This window comes from Garra rufa, chromosome 23, assembly GCF_049309525.1.
Source record: "Garra rufa chromosome 23, GarRuf1.0, whole genome shotgun sequence".
In the NCBI taxonomy this organism is placed as follows: domain Eukaryota; kingdom Metazoa; phylum Chordata; class Actinopteri; order Cypriniformes; family Cyprinidae; genus Garra; species Garra rufa.
The window spans coordinates 3,800,059-3,827,583 of record NC_133383.1 but is presented as its reverse complement, the minus strand read 5'-3'; the positions used below and the strand labels follow the sequence as shown (position 1 = coordinate 3,827,583).

General features: G+C 38.1%; 1 protein-coding gene across 1 annotated transcript; it reads right to left on the bottom strand.

Moving 5' to 3' along the window:
• Positions 1 to 244: 244 nt before the first annotated feature.
• On the bottom strand, positions 245 to 27,103 carry LOC141299840 (ephrin type-A receptor 7-like). Its single transcript, XM_073830211.1, has 5 exons — positions 26,942 to 27,103; positions 25,558 to 25,622; positions 23,769 to 24,438; positions 4,211 to 4,366; positions 245 to 420 (listed from the first exon to the last, which is right to left on the bottom strand). The coding sequence occupies exons 1-5, from the start codon at positions 27,033 to 27,035 to the stop codon at positions 245 to 247; spliced, it is 1,161 nt and encodes a 386-aa protein (XP_073686312.1). The 5' UTR covers positions 27,036 to 27,103.
• Positions 27,104 to 27,525: the final 422 nt, after the last annotated feature.

Below are 27,525 nucleotides of genomic sequence, written 5' to 3'. Positions count from 1 at the left end.
TAAGACTCAACACACTAATGAGGTTCCCAGAGGGCCGCTACTTGTGAACCATGTTCAAACAGTTCGGCCGCTAATCCTTAATCTACAAACATGGTACCCGAACTTTGTCCTCACTTGTACCAAGCACCAAGAGTAGATTGAGGAATGAGTCGGAGAGAGATGGACGAGAGAGGCTGGTTTTATTACTGTACTCCTGTCCCTTAGCAACTGTGGGAAAAAGGAAAGTCTCACCCTCAGGGACACGTCACCGAATGAAGGTGATGATTCCAGGGGCTTGAAGAGAGCCGAAAGGAGAGCATACGCTCTTTCTCACTTTTTCAACGTCTCCCGCTCTCCCTTTTACTCTTTTTCTTTCTGTCACAAAGTCCCACCCTCCAACCGCCCCTTCTAGACCTTCTCTAGCGCCGACACCAGACGCAGCTGTAGAGTGATTGATGTCATCTCTGAAAGCTGTCAAGAACTCCCTTCTTTCGTTCTATCTAAAAAGAAAAAAAAAAGTCTCTCGTACACAGTAGGCTCACCTAAGTATCGCCCATTTATCTTGACGCCTCACAGGTTGTGGTAAACCGGGTGAATTTATACCATGGCACTGGGATTATTTTGTGCTGTAGATAAAAATCTCAAATAAGTAAATATTTCTGAAAAAGCACTTTTTCTTTCTTCCTTTCAACAATGACAGACCTTTCCTCAAGTGAATATTAATTCCTTTCACTCCAGAAATCTGAATTTCATTAAGGCCCCTCTTAATCCGTGTTCTGAGGAGCTGAGTGCGTATTGACAGAGCTTAAGATCCGGTAGGTTTACACCTCGCTCATTTAAAAAGCTGTCCATCAGGGTGTTTATTCAGCGAATGTAAATTCACCCCCAATTACCATTGGGTTCCATGCGGCTTTAAATCCCCAAAAAAGAAATCTTCATCCCAGACAATTCAGATGGCCACAATAACTTAATCCCGAGATAATTAAGACAAGTCTGGTGAGGACAGTATTTCCAATGCACAACACTTCAAAAGAGACGCGATTTATGTTTGTTAAAAGTTTTTTGATTTACCCCTCGATTTGCATTTTTTTCCCCTCCTGTCACATCCTTATTATACCAAACTCCTGCCACATCCTCTATGACTCACTTCTCCCTTAATTCTTTGTGCATCTGGATTTCTTCTTTAACGTTATGTCTTTGTGATTTAACAATGCATGGTGTTGTCCACATTTTTTTAACGTTGCTACATTTACTTGATCAAAAATAGAGTAAAAACAGCAACTTTGTCTACTTGCACATCTCTGTATTTCTCATGCATACTTATGCATCACCTTTAAAGGAGAAGTTCACTTCCAGAACAAAGATTTACAGATAATTTACTCACCCCCTTGTCATCCAAGATGTTCATGTCTTTCTTTCTTTCTTCAGTCGTAAAGAAATTATGTTTTTAAGGAAAAAATTCTCCATTTAGTGGACTTTTATGGTGAAAAAGAAAGGTCTTATCCAGTGAAACGATCGGATATTTTCTAAAAAAAAAAAATTTACAATTTTTTTTTCACTGGGTTGGTACTTCTGCAACGATGTAGGGCAATTTTGAAGTTGGAGAAGAAAATAAGATGGGAGTTTTTGACATACCCTAACTGTCTTGAACCGGAGTGCACAGAGTTCAGGCAGAGCTAGACAAGACAAGCATTTGAGGTTCAAAAGTATATAAATTGTTAATTTTTTTAGAAAATAACTTATTGTTTGCTAGATAAGACCCTTCTTCCTCAGTTGGGATTTAGAGCCTTTAAAGCTGCATTTAAACTGCATTTTAGAAGCTCAAACTCGCGGGCACCATTGAAGTCCACTATATGGAGAAAAATCGTGAAATGCTCACTACAAAAAATGCTTTTCTTACTTAGATTTTTGTCTTGTTTCCAGCCAAAATATCTAAAAATTCTTAAATCAGGAAGGATTTTCTAGACAAGTCAAAATTAAGTGCGTCTTTACTTGAAACAAGCAAAATAATCTGCCAATGGGCTAAGAAAAATAATCGTGTTTTCTGTTTGAAGTAAGATTTTTTTTTTGCTTACCCCATTGGCAGATTATTTTGCTTGTTCTAAGCAAAAACTCACTTAATTTTGACTTGTTTTTTTCTGAAAGCGACAATAATTTTTACTCATCTACAAAATCATTCTCGATTTAAGATTTTTTTGATATTTTGGCTGGAAACAAGACAAAAAATCTAAGTAAGAAAATCATTTTTGCAGTGCTCTTTCTTTCTTTACAACTGAAGAAAGAAAGACATGAACATCTTGGATGACAAAGGGGTGAGTAAATTATCCGTATATTTTTGTTATGGAAGATGTGTCTTCGTAACTACATTTCCACATTGTACAACTCATGACTTCACCATTAATTTTTTTCTTCTGGAAGCCCTAGTGAGAAACTAGATGACTAATTTTGTGTGCATTTTTCAGTAACATCAACATTTTCATGGTTCAAGAGAGGGAAAGGCAGAGGAGACGAGAGTAATTGTGGTGAAATCGAGGCCTGTGTTTTCTCTGTTCTCTGATTGGGGGGCAATGGGCAACAATTAGACGAGCGTGTTTCAGTGGGATCATCGCTTTCAGAACGCAGCGGTGAGACAAATGCGGGGGAGTTGCTGTAATGAAATAAAGAAGAAAGAAGAAATAAGGGTGGAAAGTACTGTAGAGGTAATGCATACTTGAATGATTAATGCATGACGTATGTGTCATCATAGGATTGGCTGTACATTTGACCTGGTGCACAAAACCACAGCTTTCTCTCATCAACACAAATTCAATTGTCATTCTCTGTTGTCTATTGTAGCGTCATAACACAATTAGCCAAATTAAAATCATCATAATATGCCTGTGTGGTAATTTAATAACAAAAGGAAGTCAGAATGTGACTCTAATAATTGTAATATGTGACCCTGGACCACAAAACCAGTCTTAAGTCGCTGGGGTACATTTGTAGCTATAGCCAAAAATACATGGTATGGGTCAAAATTATTGATTTTTATTTTATGCCAAAAATCATTAAGAAATTAAGTAAAGATCATGTTCCATGAAGATTTTTTTGTAAAATTCCTACTATAAATATATCAAAATGTAATTTTGATTAGTAATATGCATTGTTAAGAACTTAATTTTGAAAACTTTAACGGTGATTTTCTCAGTATTTTGATTTTTTTTGCACCCTCAGATTCCAGATTTTCAAATAGATGTATCTCGGCCAAATATTGTCCTATCCTGACAAACCATATGTCAATAAAAAGCTTATTTATTGAGCTTTCATATGATGTATACATCTCAGTTTTGTAAAATTTAACCTTATGACTGGTTTTGTGGTCCAGGGTCACATATAGTAATACCAATAAATAAATAATTACAAAAACTATTCTAGTTTCAATGTCATTTTATGACTTTTTCCTTCAGCCTTAATATCTGTGCAGCATCTTTATAAGATGTTTAAGATTTCATAGTGCAGCTCAAATCACAACTTTTGCCAAATCCTTGCTTTAATGTGCTCTCTCCATCACTTTGTCTACAGAAAGTAAAGCACATCCTGGTACCTGATTGAACCTGTCCTTGAGCATATTTCCAGTTAGATCGACTCGCCCTGAACTCCCTCCCCGCCTCTTTTCACCCTTGTCTGGCCTGTGTAAATAAGTCATCAATGGCTGCCGAATGGCTATGTTATTCAAAAAGAGAAATGGCCGGGGAGAGAAAAGACGAGGACAGGTGGTTATTAGAAGGGAGGGGAAGAGAGGAAAGAACCGCTGAGACCTGCTTCCGTTCGTTCCGACTGTAATTACCGGAATGGTTATGCCCATTCAAACTGAATCCAAACACCTGGCCACTCAGATTTTTTTTGAGCTAAATTGATTTTATTATTAATAAAACAATCATGCTAAACAAAAACTGTAGGACTGGAATTTCATATCTTATACGTTAAGTAAATTAGCTAAGAACTACAAAGTTAAAACATGCTTTTATTTTATTTTTTCTCTCTCTTTTTTTTATTTTGCCTTGGGCATCAAGTGAGTCAGGACAGCCACGGTGCTCCTTAAAATACAGAGGTGTCTGGCGCCTCTAGTAATTAAAATCTCATCTGACAGGAACCTGACAGGAATGAGATATGCCAGTTTGCAGATACAAAGGCACATATAGAAGGAAAGGAAAGACAAGGAAGACCAGAGATTCACAAGCAATTTACTTACTAGTGCAGGCAACAGATGGGGGGTCAGAAAGGGCTCTGTAGTAGCCGTCCTCGCAGTCACATCTCCACGAGCCCTCTCTGTCGTTATAACTGTGTGCGGGACAACGGGAACACTGAAGATCCTGAGATGAAGACTTGTAGAATCCACGACCACAGGCTGGATGGTGAAGAAGAGGAAGAGAGAGAGACTTAGCATTTGTGGATCTGACTGCCCCCCTTAAAGGAGAAGTTCACTTTCACAACAGAAGATAAACATTTCAGGAATTTTCTCCATATAGTTGACTTCTATGGTGCCCACGAGTTTGAACATCCAAAATGCAGTTTAAATGCAGCTTTCAAGGGCTATAAATGATCCCAGCTGAGGAAGAAGGGTCTTATCTAGTGAAACAATCAGTTATTTTCTAAAAAAAATTGACAATTTATATACTTTTTAACCTTAAATGCTCATCTTGTCTAGCTCTGCCTGAACTCTGTGTATTTCGGTTCAAGGCAGTTAGGGTATGTCGAAAAACTCCCATCTTATTTTCCCCCTCAACTTCCCCTCCAAACATCCTACATCGCTGCACCGACCCAGTTTTTACAAAGTGGGTTGGAGGAGAAAATGAGATGGGAGTTTTTCAACAACCCTAACTGTTTTGATGTTAAAAAGTATATGAATTGTAATTATTTTTAGAAAATAACAGATTGTTTTACTAGATAAGACCCTTCTTCCTTGGCTAGGATGTTTTAGAGCCCTTTGAAGCTGCATTTAAAATGCATTTTGGAAGTTCAAACTCGGGGCACCATAGAAGTCCACTATATAGAGAGAAATCCTGAAATGTTTTCCTCAAAAAACGACTGAAGAAAAAAAGACATGAACATCTTGGATGACAAGGGGGTGAGTAAATTATCTGTAAATTTATGTTCTGTATGTGAACTTCTCCCTTAACCACTCTCATAAGAAAGTAAAAAAAAGTCTCTTCAATAATATCTCAATTGTTTCTGGAAGACAAAAATGAGATTTAATAGAGTGCAAGACCATAGCCATATGTTTCTCCTTTTAGGGTTTTGCAATTGAAAGAGATTTTAAGAACTCAAACGATTCTAATTAAATTCTCCCGGGAGCAAATTATCTGAAATATGCTGCTAACCATATACATTTTTATAATTATAGCCAGTGTTGCTATAGTTAACTAAAACTAAAATAAGATAAAACTTATTTTTTGTAGTTAAAATAAAATAATATGAAGCTAAATATAAATGACAAATCACACAACTAAATTGCTAAAACTTGAAGTGATTTAAAATAAAAACTAATTATATAAAAATAAAAGCTCAATTCAAAATTTTAAAAAGAAAGAAAATTTAAACAACCAGGTAAAAGGTAAGAAAGAAACAGAAAAGGATAAAACAGAAATCTTCTAGGACTAAGACAAAATGCAGTGCATGAAAAATAATGACTATTTGTGAAAAGAACAACCTCTGGGCGCTTACAATTTTCTGCTGGATTACTACAACACATACGGAGTCATTCATATGTTGCACCAACCAGGGGCCTAATATTCCTGATCACCCCAAAAGCACCAGCATACCTGGCTTTACACCACCTCTAGCAGTCACAAATGTCCTAGAGGCAAGGTTACTGTGGAAAATAGGAAACTTAAATGGATTATTTCAGTATTTCACCTTTTATGAGGGGAAAAAAGGACATCCCACAGGCAGCCAGGGATCAGAGACAAAGCAGAAATTAGGGCCAGATCGCTTTAGGCTATGCACAAGAATCACCCTCACACGTTCCAATGACAACGAGTCATTTACTCCCACACTTTATTTCATATGCCCATATGGGCTGAATTGCCAATGAAGGCCCATCATCATACATTACTATTTGCATTATAATTAGACAACATTAAATACTTAATAAAATGATTTTTCCCCTTTATTCAGTTTTTCATGACTTCTAATTCATCACTAGAAACTCTGGTGCTAATTAACTATCTGAAAGGAGAAAAAAACTGCAAAAGTCTGGGGTGATTCCACAGGCTGAGGTATTTTCCTGGTTCACATCAGTAAGCAAAGAGAAATAAGCTATTTTCGGTTTGGCCTTTTGGTCTGCACTGCTGAGAGCCGCTAATCCACACTTAGCAGCTGTTTGCTTAAAACCCCCTTCAGCCTAAAGAGGGAATCGGGCCCACATGATTTTTCTTAAACCCCAACCACGCCCGCATCCCCTGGATAAATATTACTTTGTTCACAGCTATGCATTTTAATGATTATTACCAGGGACACAACACTACTGATTTTCACTTCCAAGCCCAGGGTTTAGTTCTTAGTAGTTGCATCATTGTTTCAAGGCCTTCAAAAAGACGAGAAAAAATGCTGCAGCTTTCCGTGACAAGACTAAAATGGAGATCGCACAGGAGGTCGGCCGATTTCCTCATTTTGAACGGCACCTTGTTGAGACGGGGGTGGCTGAGGGATACCGTATCCCCATTTCAGCGACATGAAAGCCCTGTCACTGTGTATTTAGTTCAGAACCGTGGCATGGTGTGGCCGTGCAACGCAAAGAACAAGAGCCTTCTGAGGCTGAGAAGTGGAGGAAAGGGATGTGATTTTATCTGGGATCGTTCTCGACCAGTGAGGACTTGTAATTGAAAGCAGCAAGTCTAGTTCTTGTTGTACGGAGGTGGTGCTGGCAAAGTGTACCGTGAAAATGGCCATGGTTTAATGGCATTCAGGTATTTTTCCATTTAGAATTCATTCAATTAGTTGTTTATACTCATGTTTTCAATGTGCAAATGAGGTAATTACACCTAAAATAAAATAGATATTCAATAATAAATTGGTAAAAAGTTTACGAAAAATTATCAGGACAGGTAAATGCAAGCAAAAGGAACAAGGAAGGGAAAGGAAAGGAAAGGAAAGGAAAGGAAAGGAAAGGAAAGGAAAGGAAAGGAAAGGAAAGGAAAGGAAAGGAAAGGAAAGGAAAGACAGTAAAAACGGGAACAGAATGGGAATGGAAACAGGAACAGGAAAAGTAAAAATAAGATAGGAACAGGAAACACAATGAAGAGAAACAAACAAAAATGTAAGGAAAAAAAAACAGAAAAGGAAATGGACAGGACAGGATAGGGAATGAAATGGGAATGGGAACAGGAAAAGTAAAAACAGGAATGGGAACAGGAAACACAAAGACGAGGAAGACACAAAGAAAAAAAGGACAAAAAAGTAAGGAAAAGGACAAAACAGAAAAGGAAATTGACAGAACAGTAAAGGTTAGAAAACCGAATGGGAATGGGAACAGGAACAGGGAAAGTAAAAACAAGAATGGGAACAGGAAACACAAAGATTAGGATGATAAAAAGGAAGAAGGACAAAAAAGTAAGAAAAAAGAACAGAAAAGGAAATGGACAGGACAGGTTAGGGAATGGAATGGGAATGGAAACAGGAATGGTAAAAGTAAAAATAAGATGAACAAGAAACACAATGAAGGGAAAAAGGAAAAAGACAACAGAAAACAGAACAGCAATGTAAACAGGAAACACAAACATAAGGAAGATTAAAAGGGAAAAGGACAAAACAGAAAAGGAAATGGACAGGACAGGTTAGGGAACAGAATTCGGAATGAAAAAAGTAAAAATAGGAATGGGGAAAGGAAACACAAAGATAAGGAAGATAAAAAGAAAAAAAAGAACAAAAAAAGTAAGGAAAAGGGGAATTGGGGACAGAGGAATGGGAACACAAACTGGAAAAAGTAAAAACAGGAATGGGAACTGAAAACAAAAAAGGCAGATAAAAAGGAAATGGACAAGAAAGGTCAGGTAAGGTGAGAAACAGAAAAAGAAATAGGAACAGGAGAGATGCAAGGAAAGGAAACAAGAAAAAGAAAGAGCAAAGGGGAAAGGAATAGGAAGGATTGAAAATAAAAGAAAAACAGGAGAGGGACAGGGAAGGAACAGGAAAAGGAAAGGGAAGAAGACAAAAAAAGAAACAAGACAGGGAAGACAGAAGCCATTTTCCTGGTAAGCTGGCGTGTCTGTTAGTTTTAGTTTTCAGCTCTGAGCCCATCTGTATGGGGAAAAGATCCCGTCTGAGCCAGAGAGCTCAAGACCTGGCTGCGGGCACTCAACGGCTCTCTGGTGAACACACTAAGATTAGCGCCGTCGCAAATCACCAAAACAGGAGGACTCTCGACTGCCGACTCGACTGGCTTTTTACGTCTCCGAAGCGGGGGCGGTTTATTTTTACATCCGTGTGATCAGGATTTGTTTATCGCGGCGTCTGAGAAGCCCAAGTATCCATGAGTTGTTTACACAAGCAACCAACCAGCAAATTAGGCCTCAAATCAAATGTAGCGCTGACACAGGGGCCCGCCTGAGAACCTGTCTCCACTCCACCTCTCCACTTTTACTATGAGTGACATGCACAAACACGGCCATTTCTGAGGGCCGAATTCCTGCCCTCCCAACACATACCAATGCTCAACTAGTCAAAAAACACACTACCATTGTGCTAACGCAGTAACCCGCCACCGTGGAGATAAATGATAGCTTTGTTTTCCCCTTCCTGACAGCTTTATTTCTGTGGGAGAAAAAGATGAGGCTTGCCCAATTATGCCTCCTTCTGCCATGCTGCATAATGTCTGCTAGCATGTAATCATGACTGAATTAGCGCTACATGACCCCGTGTGCCAGCGGCTCTTGAGAGCAGGGTAACCAATCTATGAAACTGACATTGAGACGATATCCTCCACTTAACTGCCCATTTTGCCTCTGAATTGAAAACATGTCCTGCCAACGTAACCGCTTGGCTGCTAAATTGTGAAACCGAAAGGAAAAACACTAGCTTAGGCGGGTTTAAAAAGTTGGCTGAAAGACTTGGTGAGCACTGGCTTTATTCGAGCTGCCACTAGCATGAAGGCGAGCTAATAGGATGTGCTTGTTGACATGGGCACGCCGAGCAGGCAACAGCAACCTCATTTACTGCACAAAGAAATTAGTCGGCCCCTTAGAAACACAGGTTGAGGTTAAACAGAACAACAGAGAAAGAGATTAAAACTGTCTGACATTCCTCCCAGAGTCTTTAGCAGGCGGCGGGTGCCAGTGTCGGTAATTTACCTTTCAGTGGTCAAGCCCTCTGGTTCAGCTAGAGTAAAAAAACAAGTCTTTTCTTACATGCCACTGATAAAGCAGGAAGACTTTGCCACTATTATAGCAAAAACCATAATCACAATTAGGGCTGTGCAATTTATTGAAATTCGGTTTAGATTTCTGCTTTAAGCGATCATGAAAATGAAGTAATCGGTCAAATACACACAAAAAAAATTCAAAATGAGCTGCTTGGTGATTGTTCGTGTAAACCCTTGTCAGTTATGTCAGAAATGATCATAAACAATTGAGTATGAAAATGCGTGTGTAACAGTATATTGGATCCATGTGGCAATTAAAGCGGCAACACATAATACTTCTTCTGTCGTCTCTGTGCTTAATATTAATAAAACGTAAAAATACAAAGAGAAAAATCACTGCTGAAGGACTTTTGTAGTTTTAATAAAAAACAAAGCATGTTTAACTATTACAGTTAAGATGCTGTTTTATTTTACATTCAAATAATTACATTCAATTTCTGTGTTAGACTACTTTAGACTTGCATAAAAGTATTCAGTATTTGTATTATTTAAAAAAAAAAAATTTTTTTTTTTTTATTTGTATCTTTTTTCCTGCTGTATTGCTATCTTTAAATTAATCACTAATATAAAGTTACGGACCCTGTCATAATCGTGTTAAATAATCATGATTACAATATTGACTAAAATAATCATGATTCTGTTTTTTGGAAATTAATTGTAATTAATTAAATGTAAAATAAAAAGGCATAGTCTTCAATGTAAGAATGAAACTGCTTTGTTTCTAATAAAAACTACAAAAGTCCCTCCGTCAAGAGCAGTGAGTGATTTTGTCTTTTTCTTTTGTTGTTTGATGAACATTAAGCACAGAGACGGCAGAAGGAATATTACTTGTGGCCACTTTAAGAGCTGCACGGATCCAATATACTGTTACACATGTATTTTCATTCTCAACTGTTTACATTAATTTAAGACATAAGCGACGAAGGTTTACACGAATAATCACCAAACGCCGCATTTGGACATATAGTTGCATGTATTTGACTGTTTAGGTATGCATCTCAAGCTCTGAAAGCATACACAAAACAGTGCAAATTCTCTTTCGTGCTTTTAAAAACACAACATCAAATAAACAATAATAAATCAAGCATGTCCTATTTTATGCCAGTCATAAAATATGACTTGATTTGCATGTGAAATTGGGCTTTTATAAAGGAGCGGAAGCACACAAAGCGGGCGGAATCAAGAGCAATAATCGTTTTATCTTGATTATTGTATTTTCATAATCGTTTGAAGACGAAATCGAAATCGAAACAGAATTTCGATTAATTGCACAGCCCTACTATGCACTATCAGATCTTAATCTCTAATATGCATTTGGAACAAGAAAGTTTAGATACTGATTTTCTTAAAATAAGCTTTAGTACTATTTTTGGCCTATTTTGCAGCAATGAATCCCTCCTCATTTTTAAAAACCTATTTGAGAGATGTAATAGCAACCCAGAGGTAAAATTCAAGACAATGTCCAGCTGAACTGCACAGACTGCTGACTTGTCTAAAATTAGCGTATTGACTACAAAATTCTCTAAGAGTCCTCCCTCTAGGGAGGGTGAGGAAATGTCCTAATCACAGGCTTTCCTAAAGCAAGTGCTGGTTTTTCTCTTGGTCTTGTGCTGTCAGTTGTTTTCTCTCGTTGGCTTTCTTTCAATGAATTTCCTATAAACCTCTGCACTGCCCTTTTTAGACCTCACTATATTATTTTCTGATCTCAAGTTATGTTCAGAATGGAACAGAAGTTTGCTACTTACAGAATACTGCACAGTACACACTTTGTACTGAGAAAGTAATAAAAAGTGTATATACACTGCCGCTCATAAGTGTGGGATCAGTAATATTTTTTATGCTTTTTAAAGACATTTCTTATGCTCATCAAAGCTGATCAAATAAATGCAGAAAAAATGTAATATTATGAAATATATATACATAGGTTTTCTATGTGAATGCATTTTAAAATGTAATTTATTCCTGTGATACAAAGCTAAATTTTCAGCATCATTACTGCAGTCTTCAGTGTCATATGATCCTTCAAAAATCATTCTAATATGCTGATTTATTATCAATGTTGAAAACATTGCTTAGTATTGCTTAATGATCAATAAAAGGTTAAAAAAGAAAAAGGTTTTCGAACAATATACACTACTGTTCAAAAGTTTGGGGTCAGTACATTTTTATTCTTACTTTTTTAGAAAAAAATAATACTTTTATTCACCAAGGATGTGTTAAATTAATAAAAAGTGACAGCATAGATTTACATTGTTAGAACATATTTATATTTTGAATATTTGGCAGCACTTTTTCCGACATAAATAAATAAGTGTGACACTTAAGACTGGAGTAACAGCTAATGAGAATTCAGCTTAGCATCACAGGTATACATTATATTTTAAAATATATTAATATAGAAAACCATTATAATTACAATATTACTTTTTCAGTATTTTTGATCAAGAATTCTTTAAAAACATTAAAAATCTTACTGATTACTTTTTTTTTCTCTTGCAGCTGATAAAAAAGAGTTTCCTAACACACTTAAGTACACTTACTTTTAAGCAAAGTTTAATTAATTACATTTGCATACTGTATTGTCATGCTTTAAATCAAGTGTTACTTTAAAATGTATTATTTACAGAATTTTTTTTCACAAGGGCTGTCTACAACTTTTTTTTAATAGTAAGGGAAATAGTATCTATATTATTTAACTTTAAATATTTCAAGTACTATGCCACTTTATTGTCACATGACCTATCGCATATGAGAAAAGCAAAACATTATTAACATAACTAATTAAACTTAAACTACATCTAATTTTGAGTGCAAAAAAAATTGACATTCAAATCAAATAATAAGTAAAAAAACAACTAATTAAATTCCATCACACTGGTAACGGAAGGTCAAGTCAAGCTCATTGCATTGTGGGATACAGTATGTCACACAGCGTGCTCTGTTGTATACTGCACATTTTGGCAAATGCAGTAGGTCATCTGCATATTTCATATAGAACATTTTCATACTGTGCACAGCACACAAATAACATTTCTGCGGTATATATTCAGCAGCATGCTAGCATGTGCTCACACTACTTGAAAAGGGTGAGAAATACATTTTCTGATGGCATCTGTGCGAGTTATAGAAATTATATTACATTAATTGAGACTTTTCTCTGCCTCACGCTGTATAAAGTAAACAAACAAGATTAGCATTATATTTTTAGTCTTGAATAGTGCACTTACTGGCTATGAAAAGATGTAGTTATCAATAGATACTATTATTTCCAGCCCTGATGAAAGCACTCTGAGAGAAACTAAAACCTTTCAAACACACAGAAAGCCTGTTTCCATGCTGTCAGCCCTTGTGTGGCAAGCATTTTAATCTTTCCCCCTAAGAGGGCTAGAAATCTACCCAACTCCAGGAAACAGGCCGAGGGTACAAAGGAAAGGGGAAGAATCAAAAGGCAGCAAGAAAGCAACACACCGGGATGGGGTCCGGTTTTGGCCCTGCAGCCTTTGCATTTCTCCTACAACTGCTGGACTGAGACGGGGCGCCGTAACGGTTACAGAAAAAAAGTCGAAAGTTGGATTAGAGGGTTGTGAAAATGTCAGATTAAAATGTTAAAAGATGGATCTTGTTCGGCGCTATTCGCACAGTGCCCCACGCATTACTGGGAGCGAACAGGTTGGATTAGGGGTGTGTTCCTTTACATGCAGACAAGAATCTCATTCATGGCAGCTACCTGTGTGGAGAAGAGAGATAAGTAGCTTTCCGTCAGAAACAAAGAGAAGATTAGCATTCTCTTACACTGTGCTGAAGGACACACCAGGATGCCCTCTGAAGCCCTCAGAGAGGAACAAGAAAGACTTGTGAAGAAAGAACAGATCAAAGCCTGTCAGAGTCCTCTCCTAAATATAGTTAAAATGTTAACATCATGAATCGTGCCAAAAAACAGCTGTTCGCTTGAAAAAGTCACTTCGGCGCCAGATAGACTTAGATGCACAGAAAATTAGGTCTATGAATGAAACAATTTTTTTTTTTTAAATTGTTCAGGAATAGCAGCTGTTAAAAGCTAAATACGTTTTACAACATACGTAATGGCATCTTTTGTTCACAACACAATGGCACAACAATGCTTCTCTTTTACATGCATATTTTCAACAGAATAGGGTAGGAACGTTATATCTTTGCAATTACTGCTGAACGCATTACGCTTTGACAGTCGCATTTGTGTTGGCTGGAGGTGGACGTCGCCGCTGCCAAGAAGAGATCTTTCAACTTGCTCCTCGTTTCTCGTGTGAGGCAGACTGCAAATAAATGTGATTACAGTCGAAATACGGCCCGGATGGACATACAATTGTGACGGAATACTGAAAGAAGGGATCTGTAGAATGTTATTGCTGTTAAACAGACCAAAGAAAGAGAGAGATCCATTTCAGTTAAATACAACAGCTCAACTCATCCCAGTAGCATCTGCCCAGATGGCTTTCCTGGCATGTGATATGTTCTGTGATAGCGGAAAAGAAGGAAACATGAAATGTCACTTTTACAGTGAAAAGAAGCGCTTTTAGAACAAAGCGGCCTTTTAGGAGGAAAAAAAGGTTTTGGGCTTTCACCAGAATTTAAACGCCTCAGGTGAAATGCTTCCTTCCAAGTGTAAATGCCGGGAATGCTGGTCGCTTGTTTGCGGCTGATTGCAAAATAGAAAATGGAAGCACGTCCTAAGGCAACTGCACTTCCTCTTCCACGTCATTCGGCCTGATTTGCTGCATTGATTAGCAAATGGAAAACAAAGATTTTAACATTAAAGGAATGAGGCCATGCATCATTAGCTGCACATAAATTCTGAAAATATGAATCAGATTCTAAATTCAGAATCTGAAATTGAATTTGATTTAGTGCGTGTAAATATCAAAACATATCAGAATTAAAATTTCCAGATAATTTACTCACCCCCATGTCATCCAAGATGTTCACATCTTTCTTTCTTCAGTCAAAAAGGATTTATTTTCTTCATATAGTGGACTTCAATGGCTTTCAGTGAACTCTAAACAATCCCAGCCTAAGAATCAGAGTCTTATCTAGCAAAACAATTGGTCATTTTCTAAAAAAAAAATAAAAATGCATATATTTTTAAACCACAGATTCTCATCTTGCACTAGTTCTGTGTCACGTGTGATGCAGGCGAAAGTACTGGCACAATGTTTACAAAGCGAACGTGCAAAGAAAGTCCTTTACAAAAAAAAGGTAAAACAACGATGTCGGACAATTTTGAAGTTTCCAGCCAAAATATCTAAAAAATCTTAAAACAAGAAGTATTTTCTAGACAAGTGTAAATTATTGTCTTGTTTTCAGAAAAAACAGTGTGTTTTTGCTTGAAACAAGCAAAATAATCTGCCAATGGGGTAAGAAAAATAATCTTTTTTTTTTTTTTCGTTATAATATAATCGTTTTATATTTGAAATATTTTTTTTTCTCACCACATTGGCAGATTATTTTGCTTGTTCTAAGTTTTTTACACATCTAGAAAATCCATCTTGGATGACATGAGGTGAGTACATTTTCTGGAAATTTTTATTTTAAAAGTGAACTAATCCTTTAAATCTGTTTTACTTAAAGTACCGGACAATTTTGAAGCTAGCAAGTTGCTGACGATTTTGAAGACCTGATGTACGCATACGAATAACTATCCACATGTGACCTTTCCAATTTGATTTTACGTAATGCGTAAAGTTGTAAACCGCGTTGCAGAACTAGTACAAGACAAGCATTTGTAGTTAAAAAGTATATAATTTTTCTTTTTTTTTTTACAAAATGGCAGATTGTTTTGCTAGATATCATGCTGAGGTTGTGTAGAGCCCTTTGAGGCTGCATTGAACCTGCAATTTGGACCTTCAACCCGCTATTTCCCACTCAAATCCACTATATGGAAAAAAATCCTGGAATATTTTCCTCAAAACCTCCATTTCTTTTCGATTGAAGAAAGACAGAAACATCTTGGGATGACAAGGGGGTGAGTAAATTATCTGGAAATTTTTCATTTTGGAAATGAACTAAATCCTTTAAATCTGTTTTACTTAAAGTACCGACCCTTTTTTATTTTACAAAAAAAAAAAAAGGTAAAACAACAATGTCGGACAATTTTGAAGTTGGCATTTTGTTGATGATTTTGAAGACCTAAAATATGCAGACCAAGAACTACCCACATGTGACCTTTCCAACTTGATTTTACATAAAGCGTAAAGTCTTAAATGTGTATTACAGAGCTAGTGCAGTACAAGACAAGCATTTGTGGTTAAAAAGTATATTTTTTTCTTTTTTTTTATCATGCTGGGATCATGTAGAGACCTTTGAAGCTGCACTGAATCTGCCATTTGGACCTTCAACCCACTATTCCCCAATCAAATCCATTATATGGAGAAAAATCCTGGAATGTTTTCCTCAAAAACCGTCATTTCTTTTCGATTGAAGAAAGACAGAAACATCTTGAATGACACAGGGGTGAGTAAATTATCTGGAAATGTTTATATCACAAGTGAACTAATCATTTAAATCTGTTTTGCTTAATAGTCTTTTTATCCCGACAAAGATTTTGTGCATTTACGAAATGCTGAAGCACAGCTGTCACCGTGGTAAACAACCCCAAAATTTGGCCTTTTCTTGAAAGATAAAAAGTCAAGGATCTTCTTAAGGACTCTACGACCACATCTAATCAGATCTAAATCGAACCTCCACCATCAGCAAGGTATCCCTCACACAGTTTGGATGAAGTGAACGCACAATGGAGAACCGGCAGAGGTCTCTCATTATAAGCCAAACACTGTCGTGACCTGTCCGAACCTGCTTGGACGCACACCCATTTAAACTCCACGCACACCCAAAGCCACCCACGCTCAGTCTAAAACCCGCTTCTATCCCTGCCTAGAGACTACACGATACAGCACTCAATCAGCTCCCAGCATCACTGCCGGTGATCCATGAAAAACTAGCATGCGGCACACATTTCTATCTTCCAATAATCATCTCCTCAGACAAATGATCGTTTCATGTAGTCTTGATTACTGCGCCGCTCGTAGCTGTCCCCACAAAAGTAGAAGAACGGCATTACTTTCTAATTTTATTGATTCTTCTTTGGCACAATGTGTTCACTTCGAGTTACATTCAGTAATAACTTGGCTAAGAGACAGCGCTCTGTGTGTGTGACATTTCTTCTCCTCAATCTCATTTTATGAGCAGGAGAGAATTTAGTCTGCTTCTCATTAACAAACAGCATCTCGGCCCCAGCAGAGCACCGCGAATGTGGAACGATTTCGAATGCGAATTTGGAAAGCTTCAATAAGCATGCTATTTGTTTAAACATTGATCTCAGAGGATTCGATTGTAAAAGTACACTGTGACTTCTGAAAATTAGTGAGGCCTTTTATGCAAACACGGTTTATGTGTATTTCAAAATGTCTCATAAACCCAATCCTTTTCCATGACAGCATCTGTTATTCAAAATGCAATTTTATCCTGAAATAAATGTGACCCTGGACCACAAAACCAGTCATAAGTAGCACGGGTATATTTGTAGCAGTAGCCAACAATACACTGTACTGGATTTTTCTTTTATGCAATAAATCACTAGGATATTAAGATCATGTTCCATGAAGATATTTTGTAAATTTCCTACCGCAGTTTTTTTTAATTAGTTATATGCATTGCTAAGATCTTCATTTGGACAACTTTAAAGGTAATTTTCTCAATAGATTTTTTTTTTTTGTTGCACCCTCAAATAGTTGCATCTCGGCCAAATATTGTCCTATCCCAACAAATTAATCCAATCAATTGATCAATTGAAAGATTATTTATTCAACTTTCAGATGAGGAATAAATCTCAAATTTTAAAAAATGTACCCTTATGACTGGTTTTGTGGTCCAGGGTCACAAATAATTAACTAGAAATAAAAATAATCATTTGAGTTTATATAAAATTATAATTATACATAGTTTTAAATTTGACATGTTTACATGTTTTATATATATAGTAATATGTATTATTAAACATTTATTCTAAGTACTGTATACAAAGTTTTGCCTTTTAAATTTGATTCACCCAACATCCTTAAAGTTCTGTAGCTTTTAATCTTGTTTATATAATCACAAAGCGTCAGATAACAAATAACCAGTCATTTTCTGTTTTAAAATACTGTACACAAACTCGGCTTTGCGTTTGCATGGGAAAGTGCAAAACTTCCTCAATCCGACAGCATCGAACATGTTATTTCTTTCATGTTTAATGCAAAACTTCAGTTCAACACGACGAAGCTGAACATGACTTTTTCTTTTCTTTTTTTGACTCAGCAGGGAAATGCGGCATTACATCAAACGCATATATTTTGACAGTGAGAACAAAAACGCTGAAGCAATGTGAACTAAACAGCCGACGTGAATAGGCAGGAATTTTCGTTGAGATTTCCGCGGTGTCACCGGGGTCGCTCGCGGGCTGGGCATGGGGTCAGTGAATATTAACTTCATTTACACATGGTTGCAAACAGAGCAGCTTGCACAATGCAGGCCTGCCTGCTCTGCTTAGTAACGTGAGCAGCCGAGCTGACAGGTCACTGCCAGGCTGGAAGATGGATGAGCTGAGCAGTTGACCCTTGGCTTGCCTGAGGAGCCAGCTCTATGGCTTCTTTCCCCTCTGAACAAAGACCCCCTACCAGCAACCGCCCTGCTCGCAACTCCAGCAGCACTAACAGGTCCCGACATCTCCATCAACCCTTGCACGCACACACAGACACACAAGCAGATTTTGATAGGCTTAGTCTTTTTAGCCCGACACACCCAACCAAACTCTTTTTTATGCATGCATACAGACAATATGGGCGGCTAACCCCCTTTAGCTGCTTAAACGCTGGCACACACACTTCTCTTTTCGAATTGCTCTCTGCTCATCCGTACTAATGGATGCAATTGGACAAGCGGACGCTGTGTTAAAAGCAACAAAGCAGTCGTGTGCGTGCGCGCCCGTGTGTGTGTTCGGAGCAGCTTTGGCCCGAGGCGACCGGGTGAAAGTGATATGTGACCAGGTTGAAGGCCTTAACACTCAGTGAGCATCAGGGAGGGTCTGTTGTCAGAGTGACTCTCCTCTGGGAGAGCGGCAGAGCAGGAGTCTCAGCAGCTCAATCTCTCCCTAAGAGCAAAATCAATAACTTATTACATAACTGCACACTTTTCTCCTTTACAGAGAGAGAGATAGAGAGAAGGCAGGAAGGAAATCTTAGCAGGCTTGTTCTAGTATGAAAATGTCCCTTTTTTTTACTGTGCTAATATCACAAAAGGACTCCTGAAAATGACAAGGGAGCCATTGGCTCCTATAATGGATCATTTAGGAGCCAAATCGCTTTGTTGACAAATTGCAGAATCGCTCGATATGGATGACTGTTCAGAAGTGCTGTTGTTCATGCTCATATTTAATCACAATTATCTGCTGTGCTCTAGATCCATGGGGATGCAAATTAATCGCAACAAATTTATACTTTACAATCAGTTAGTTGCAAAAGGCTGTTTATTTGACTCACTTGATTTAATTCAACCTTGTATTATCTTTGCTATAAAACCAATATTATTTGTCCCATATTATTTGGCTAAGTTAAATCACTACGTTCAAGTCTATAGATCAATTCAGTGTTTGATCATGTTTTTTTGTTTTTTTGTGGGTGGAGTTTATCTGGTTGCATTCAACTGGTCATTCTCTCTTTTTTCCCTCAGCTCTGGATTTTTCCCTCTGAGAATTGACAAAATTGCTATTGTTGAGTTAAACTTTGTTGAGTTATAAAGTCCGAACTAGAAGATATAACCTTGCATTTGCCAGAAAAAAGTCAGAATTGTGAGATAAAATAAATAATAATATTATGTCATGCTGTAACTGTGCAGCTAATACAATGCATCCCCTACAAACAGCATATGTGAATATTATGTACACTGTAAAATGAAATAAGTTGACTTTACTTGGAAAAAGTGAGGAAACCGATTGCACTGAAAAAAACGAAGTAAAGTCAAATAGGAATAGCATGTTGTACTGACAAATGTTTAGTTAGTATAGTTCTAGTAACTAAAAAGGAACTGTAGGGGGTACTTGATTCTTTACTTTATGCTTACTCTTGACTTAGTATTGCTACTCGCTGACTCCCAGAGTGCATTGCTGTTATTGTTACTATTAATAAAAATAAACAAAATCATTTGTATCATTAGTAAATATGTAAGATGCAGCTAATAGTCTATTAAGATGTTGGTTTATTAATGTTGTTGGTTCTTTTGTGGCTGCTTGAATATTTTAAGTAAGCGTTAGTCGAAGCAGTAATTGTTTTACTTGCCTTGAAAGTAGCTGTAACTTAAAACCTAGTAAGTATACCAACTAAGTAAAGGTAAACTATTGGATTTTACTGTGTAGACTGTTTAAATCAAATTCATGCTTTAAAAGTTGAGTAATCATAGCAGTTTTCATCCATTAGTCTGTCTGTTTAAACGTCTGCGTTTAACTTCAAATGCCGTCCTTGACAACAGTATTCTATACTAATTATTTGCATTCCGATTTTGGCATTAAAATCTCTAATTCTATAGATTTGACCCATTTCCCTTCACTTGTTACCAGTGTTTTTCTGACATCACTATACGCACACAGCTGCTGTGAAGTTCTAATAAGAACTGGTCTATTTTATCACTTGTTTGGATTGATTCAATAAAAAGAACCAGTTCAAAAGAGTCATTTGTTCTGGAATCGGAAATCTCAGCGCAGTGTTCTTTTTTGATGCTTTTATTTATTTATTTTTAAAGTGGTGCGAGTGCCACCTCAGTGACGAAAGATTCTTTTTATGTGCTTTGGCACATTTTTTCCACACTGTAATAGTTTTTACAAGGATCTATTGAGAGTGCTTTAATTATGAATGACAGTATGTTAACCGTTCTTCACTTTACCCAAGAACTTTTTTGATCCCATGAAACAACAGGAAATGTGATTGCGAACATGCAGCCACTACAACACATCAATAACTGGACTGCCGCCAACTGACAGGCCTGACTGACGACCCAACACAATGACAGCTCCGCTCGTGTTCAAAGCCACCTTCCATCTGACAAAACCGAGAGGGAAAAACAAACAGCGCTCCGGGAGCATGTCGCTCTTCTCCAAGACCCCGGCCGGGCGAGAAGGCCATTATCCATCAGCAGATGATTCTAACCCTGACAGCTTCGGACCCAACGGGCTTCCCCAAGGAACTGGCCTCCGTTTGAATAATTAAGCCCACTTACAGTTCTCTAATGGATGACCGTTTGCAGCCTTTACTTTCACACCTTATCAATCACTTGTGTGTCAAGCTTTATACAATCCTCCCGCCCACAACTCCTGGTGGTATCATTTGAAATGCAAAACACGGCCTTCGCTGTGTCTCCATTTTCTCTGAGTAGCCACTGTTGAGCAGAGCTTCGCAAATGAATAGACTCTATTTTTGCTTGAGCTCCATGCAAATAAACTCTGGCATGCTGCTGAACACTTCAAATTGCTTTTTTTCCCCAACATTCATAACACTGATTGTTGTAACTGTGAGGAGCAGATCTCTGGGAAAGCAGGAAGGAGTGAAGCCACGAGTGCCACGGAAGAAGTTGAAGAGAACAAGGGACAGAGAAAGAAAAAGTTAAGAGCAAATTAATAAAAGATGACCAAACTTGTATGTAATTCCAAACTTGTATGACTTGCTTTTTTCTGTGGAACACAAACGTTGATATTTGTGACCCTGGACCACAAAACTAGTCATATACATCATATGACATCTGAATAAATAAGCTTTCCATTGATGTATTGTTTGTTAAGATAGGACAATATTGAAAAAATCTAAATACTGAGATAATCACTTTTAAAGTTGCCCAAATGAAGTTCTTACCAATGCATATTACTAATTAAAAATTAAGTTTTGATATATTTATGGTAGGAAATTTACAAAATATCTTCATGGAACATGATCTTTACTTAATATCCTAATGATTTTTGGCATAAAAGAAAAAAATGATCATTTTGACCCATACAATGTATTATTGGCTATTGCTACAAATATACCCGTGCTACTTAAGACTGGTTTTGTAGTCCAGGCTTACATTTTAGAGAAGATTTCTAGTCAGAAAATGGAAGTCAATGGAGTCATTGGACCCCAATAGCGTATTTTGAGTTTTACAGAGAAAAGAAAATGTTCATTTTTGGTTGCAATATCACTTGAAGAGTTCACAAAAGACAGTTTTAGAAGTTTTAGACATTTTTAAAGTTGCTGGCATCCAAAAACATGCAACGTTCATGACTTGTGTTTACGTAGGAAAACAATTAACACACTGTGTCAACGGATGCAAGAGTGTGTCGTGCGAATGTCCTCTTAAAGGAAGCGGAAGAGAAAAAAGGGAGGAAGAAATGAAAGACACACAATCCTCCATCAGGCATCTGACGAATGAGATGGTCAAAACACACATTTTCATGGGCCTCCTTAGGTTTCCCCACTCAATTTTTAATGCAAGACATTTTAGACTTTATCCCGTATGCATGAGTGTCTGTTTGTGTGCGTATCCGTATATAAATAGTGCGGATTTTATAACAGAACACGATGAGGTGGTGTAAAAACAGGAGCTTTTGAAGGCATCAGGGTCATAGCACCTTGGCCGAGCCCCTGAGGGGAGGAAGAGAAGGAAAAGATAAAGAAAAAGACAGAGAGAGCTGCAACATGAGCTGTATGCTCTTGGAAAGATCAGTCCTCCATATTAAAAAGACCCCTGTCACTCACAGTCCGTCAGCCTTAGATACCGTGCACTGCATTACTGTTTCTCCAACAGACAAGGGGAAAACACACCAGTATTTTTCAGTTTGGTTGGTGCTCGGGGGGAAACTCTGAACAGGCAATTTAATATCGGGAGGATCGCTAAGAGGAAGTGCTGATGCGGCAGTCTCATGCTCATTTTATTTAGATTAACTACAGCGGTAATATCACAGCCACTCATGCCATGAGCGACGCACAACTCATAAAGTGACAATGGAAGGGGGCAGGAATCTAAACGGGTGACAGGGTTTGTTTGTTGCCGGCTTGGAGAGAAACACGCAACATTGTTTTTGAGGAATGTAAGATGGCTTCGAGAACAGCGATTAATTCCCGTGAAAAGCATTCGAGACATTTTGATTTTTTGAGTTCGCCATTGCTTCACTTTTATTTATTTATATATTTTTTGCTTTGAGTGAGTGAGTAAAAAACCCTGAATGTTTTAAGCAGGGTGAAATTATAAAAAAAGACCTAAAACGCATCCTTTTATTATGCTTAATGTGTGCCAAATAGCCCATATTACATAGAAGCGCCATCAACTTTCTCCTTTGCTCCCTTTCTGGCTTTTGAAATGGCTTTCAGCTTTGCAACAACCTCTCAGCGTGAAGCAGCCTTGCCCATTTTAGCTTTTGATAACATAATAGTGTTCTGAAGCACCCTTTACATGATAACTTAATGATGCAGACGTGTATGTGCAGCGCATAAAAGCTATCCAAACCTTCCGGAGATAGCTGATAAATCATTACTGGTCTGTATACTTGATCATCTATAGAGATGGAGGTGACCCAGATTGGAAGAAAAAAGGGTGGACGGCCACTTAAACCACATGAAACCCCCCTAGGATCCTAAACGTGTGTCGGCCAAAAAAACAAGCTCGGCGCCATTAGTGACAGTGATGGCACTGGAAGTGTTTTAGTCTTAATTGTAGAGTGTATCAGAGGCGAGCATAATTGCATTTCCGGTTTGTTTTCTCTTTCCGTCTGGGTCATTTGAAAGGTCCAGCCGACTAGCTGAAGCTCCTCCGGACGCGAGCGATTGGTTTGGCTTAGCGCCAAATGGAAAGAGAATAGGAGAGGAGAAGAAAGAGAGCGGGCTGTTTCTGAGAGCTAGGCTGGAGTGCTAGTTATCATTTAATTCCAGTGTCAACGTGCATAAGGCTATAAATTAAGAGCCCACAAATCAAACGACTAACAGGGATTCCAATTATTGTGCCAAGGATTTTTGCCCCCACATTTAATCCATCATTATTATCTCCGCCCAATAAGCATGCGTTTTTTTTGACTCGGCTTTTCTTTTATTAATCGTTCGTCGTCTGCTTTGTATTTTTCAGCATGGTTTGTTTTGTTATTGCATTGCTTTGCTGTAATTCGAATGAATTACCTCGCATTGGGATAATTCTATGCTTGGGCACTCAGTCAAACAATTGGAACAAGGATTGGACACATAAGCGAGTCTTACACATAATAATAACTTATTAATTGCCTCATTGTCCTTTCTTCCGTCTCGCGTAAGGTTAATCAGCGGCGCTCTAATACGTGCCACCAGATGTGTGCAAATGAAAATAAAGTACTCACGTTCGCACGCATCTCCCTTCTGGTGAAATCCAGCTTTGCATATACATTTCCCAATGGGTACCAGCCACTCTCCTTCAGCGCTGCAGTGCATTTTGGGAGAGTTGTCGGCTTCCTCCTCTGCGTCACTGACGCACGTGCCCTCCACTTCCACCAGCGAAGAAAACTCCGATCCCGTCACCGTGTCTGGGAACGTGGCCAGGTTCTCAATAATCGACCAACACTTCTTGTAATACACTTTGACGGAGACCAAAGCGATGCAGGCACCTACATCCTGAAAGGCCAGGTAGAAGCCTCGGCGGGAGAGGGGCCCGATTATACGCACCTCCGTGTTGAGCTTCATCTTTCTTTCCCCCAGGTCGCCCTGAGTGAAACTCTCGTCCGCGGCTATAGTGTCAATTTTCACATACTGACTCTCCCTTATATTCCTGCCCACCTCCACGTCGGTTTCCTGGTAGTACAAGTTGAACGTCTCCTTGCAAGAGCCCACCACCCCTGGAAGGCTGTTACAATCCCTCAAGGTAAACTTCAGCTCCACAAAAATCCTCTGGGCATCGCCCTTCTCAATCCAGTTAGTCCGTAGCCAATTGTTCTGATTTGGCTCCATGACCTGGCAGACCTGGTATGTGCGAATGGGTGTGTAGTTTTCATCCAAGCCGCTGATCTCTTCCCACTGAGAAAAAGTAAAACACAGTTAATCATCATTATACCATGTGCTGTACTAAAATGCTCAGAACTAACCGCAAGGGAGAATCTCACAGCGTGTTAAAACTGGCCTCTGTGTGAACAAATGCACAGCTCCTCGATATAAAAGATGATCCACATGAATACATCTGCAGCCATGTGCTTTGCTATCTTTTGCATGAACTGAGAATCTCAAATGTCTGTTGAGTGCATTTACCTAAAATATTTATTTTAGTGATCTGCAATTATATGCACAGTTCCAATATCTGTCAGACAATGCAAACATTTATTAAGCACATAAAAAACTCAAGCCCAATAGCAAGTATATGAAAAAAAAAGAAGTATGAATTAAAAAATGTTAACTGAGTCAAACTTTTCTAGGTTTGTTTTAAACAACTTTCTCCTGGGACGCTTAAATTCTGTTCATGCTGGACAGTTGTTGGTCGAGTTTCTTTTATTATGTTTTTAATTTATATAAATGAATAAAATTTAATACATTTAATTTAAACACGTTTTACCACAATGAATGCAAGTTTAAAACTTATAAAAGTGAATAGAACTGGTAGAAATTATTATAGTTAAATGAGTAACACCAAATATGTTGTTACAAAGATGAAAGACGCAAACTTTTAAACTTTTCTATTGCTGTTTCTTTTTTTACTTGTGACTTTTCAGAATTATGTGAGTTTTAATGAATTGTTAAAAACGCATAAGACTTATAAAAACAACAAAACATCGTAATTACGAATGTAACTAGTTATTATCCTACATTCAGGAAAAAATCACTTTGTTGGCCTTCATTGAGCGGCTCTGAAACCAACGCGTCTGTATTTCACACGCCTTTCTTAAACCTATTATAAAACTAGTTTGGGATCGACCAACAACTTTTCCAAAGAAGCAAAACCACCTTCGCATACAGCAACCAAATTATCCATTGTTTCGGATTTTAAAAACGTTGTGATGTGGTGCAAAGGCTTACAATTATACATTTCACTACAGCATAATTTTAGGTTGTACTTAAAATACTACAAGCGTTAAGCGTATTACAGAAGAGGTGAAAATCATAAATGTTTGCTGTAAAGTAAAAGTTGTAAAGTTTCCAGCTTACCCCGCTTGGAGGAGACGATATCCATTCCAGCTCTGTCTGCTGCGCCTTTGAATCCAGCAGGATCACTGCCGACGACACATAAAGCGCACACTTACAATAATGCATGTTTAATTGTGATTAATGTTTGGCACACATCTCGCTCATATTGCAGAAGCATTTTACATCGCGAGGGAGCGCGGATACAAACCAAATGTGAGACAGCGCGCGCAGTTTGACCCATTTTCAGCAGACAGCGGTGGAGATTTATGGCAACGAGCACCTCGCACCTCTGAAACCTGTGCGACACCTGTTCATGTGTCAATATAACCGACGGGCACGCTTTCGCTTTTGGTGAAGGAGATCGAGAAATCCGTAAAGTTCCTTCGTTTGAACCGCTAAAGGACATTACGCGGATACGCGCACCCAGCGCAGCGCAGGTTACGACTTCATCGCCTGCGAAATTAATCGCTGTTTTGCTATTTAAAAACACTTCGCTGAAGCGTTACCTGGTTTTAGTGTTCAAATGACTACACGGAGATGGTTAAATAGGCAAATAGATAATTTGATTAAATAAACTCGCAAAAGAGCATTCGCTAAAATCAGAATCTTAATTTAAAAAATAAACAACATGATGATAAATATATTCGTCTTGAGTAGGCTATCAATACATCTCAAAGTGAACTACAAGAAACATACATCAGATCAATTTGTATCTATTTAAGCGATATACAGAATTGAATGATCCTTCAATTCATATTTCATCACCTTCGGCTTAAGCTATAGCTCATATAGTCGATGTAGATGTGTTTGATATAGGCATATTTGCAGTGCAGACATGTAGTATGGTGGAAACACACTGCTCTTTATACTAAATCTGCACTCGATAACTTGGTAATACAGAAGCACTTGTGTAAATCCTTTACTAGCACTAACTGAAGATGATCCCATGAGTATTTTATATAAATAATAAGCACAATACATGTTGCAGTCAAGTTGCAGAAATGATTGTATTCCTATTGCGCTTTTGGTTAACAAGGCACATCAAGCGGATCTTTTCAAGTTTTGGTGTTGCTGTTGTCTCTTTGCAGTAAATGGAAAGCACGGAGTGTTTTCCGATAAAACCAGAACGTGATAACCAGGAGCTTAAGCTTAACCAGATAAATATTGTCTATCATGTTTATTTGCGATGTGCATTTGTAAATCACTCGTCTTCGCGTCTGATTAGCGAAAGTCTGCGCGTCAAAGAAACACATCCTCATGATCTCCAACACAGTGTATCGTGATAACCAAGAAATGTTGTCTTTTTGTCTGTCACTCTGTCGATACTGTATCTGCTCTAACTACTGATTTGCTCGCTCTCGCGTTCGCGCTGTCAGGATGCAATGAAGGAAACTTTCGCACTCACCCTCTCTTGTGTTCTGTGCTATTCCAGTGCTCACATAAAAACATAAATGAAGGCAAAATATAGTCCACAAACACGAAACTGAGGTGCAAACCATGGTGCAGTTGAAAGTTGGCTAAACAGTGTGCGCTTTTTCCAACGCGGCGTTCCCTTCCCATTGACGACGCTCCGGCAACCAGCTCTGGGTGAATAAAACAGCCGTCTCTCACTCAAATAGCATCGGCAGCTGAGAGGCGGGGCTTAGAGCATTCAGCGTGTCACTCATCTTGACTGACAGAGAGCACACCCACATTTGGCGCGCGGTGTAACAACGCGGACGAATCGCTTTGAAGCGAAGGCGGATCCTCAATTTTAGTCTAAACCAGACCGAACTTTAAGATTAAGATACTTTGTTGCACTATGTGTTCAAAAGATACTATTTTAATGTTAGGTTCAAAATAATGTATACTCGAATTTAATGTTTAAAAAGCCATAGGTTAAATGAAATATTAAAACAGTGAGCACATCAAAACAAACTTAGTGAGGTGCCTTTCCCTGCAATGCATTCCCTTTCTTGCACGGAAACTACTCTATCAAGATAAGACTTG

Bases quoted from the DNA above. Each gene is read 5' to 3' on its own strand.
- LOC141299840 (XM_073830211.1), bottom strand. From the start codon at position 27,035: ATGGTTTGCACCTCAGTTTCGTGTTTGTGGACTATATTTTGCCTTCAT. The intron at 25,623-26,941 runs GTGAGTGCGAAA...TGTCGTCGGCAG, and splicing joins AGCACAGAACACAAGAGAGG to TGATCCTGCTGGATTCAAAG. The intron at 421-4,210 runs GTAAGTAAATTG...ATCACTCTACAG, and splicing joins CCCATCTGTTGCCTGCACTA to CTGCGTCTGGTGTCGGCGCT.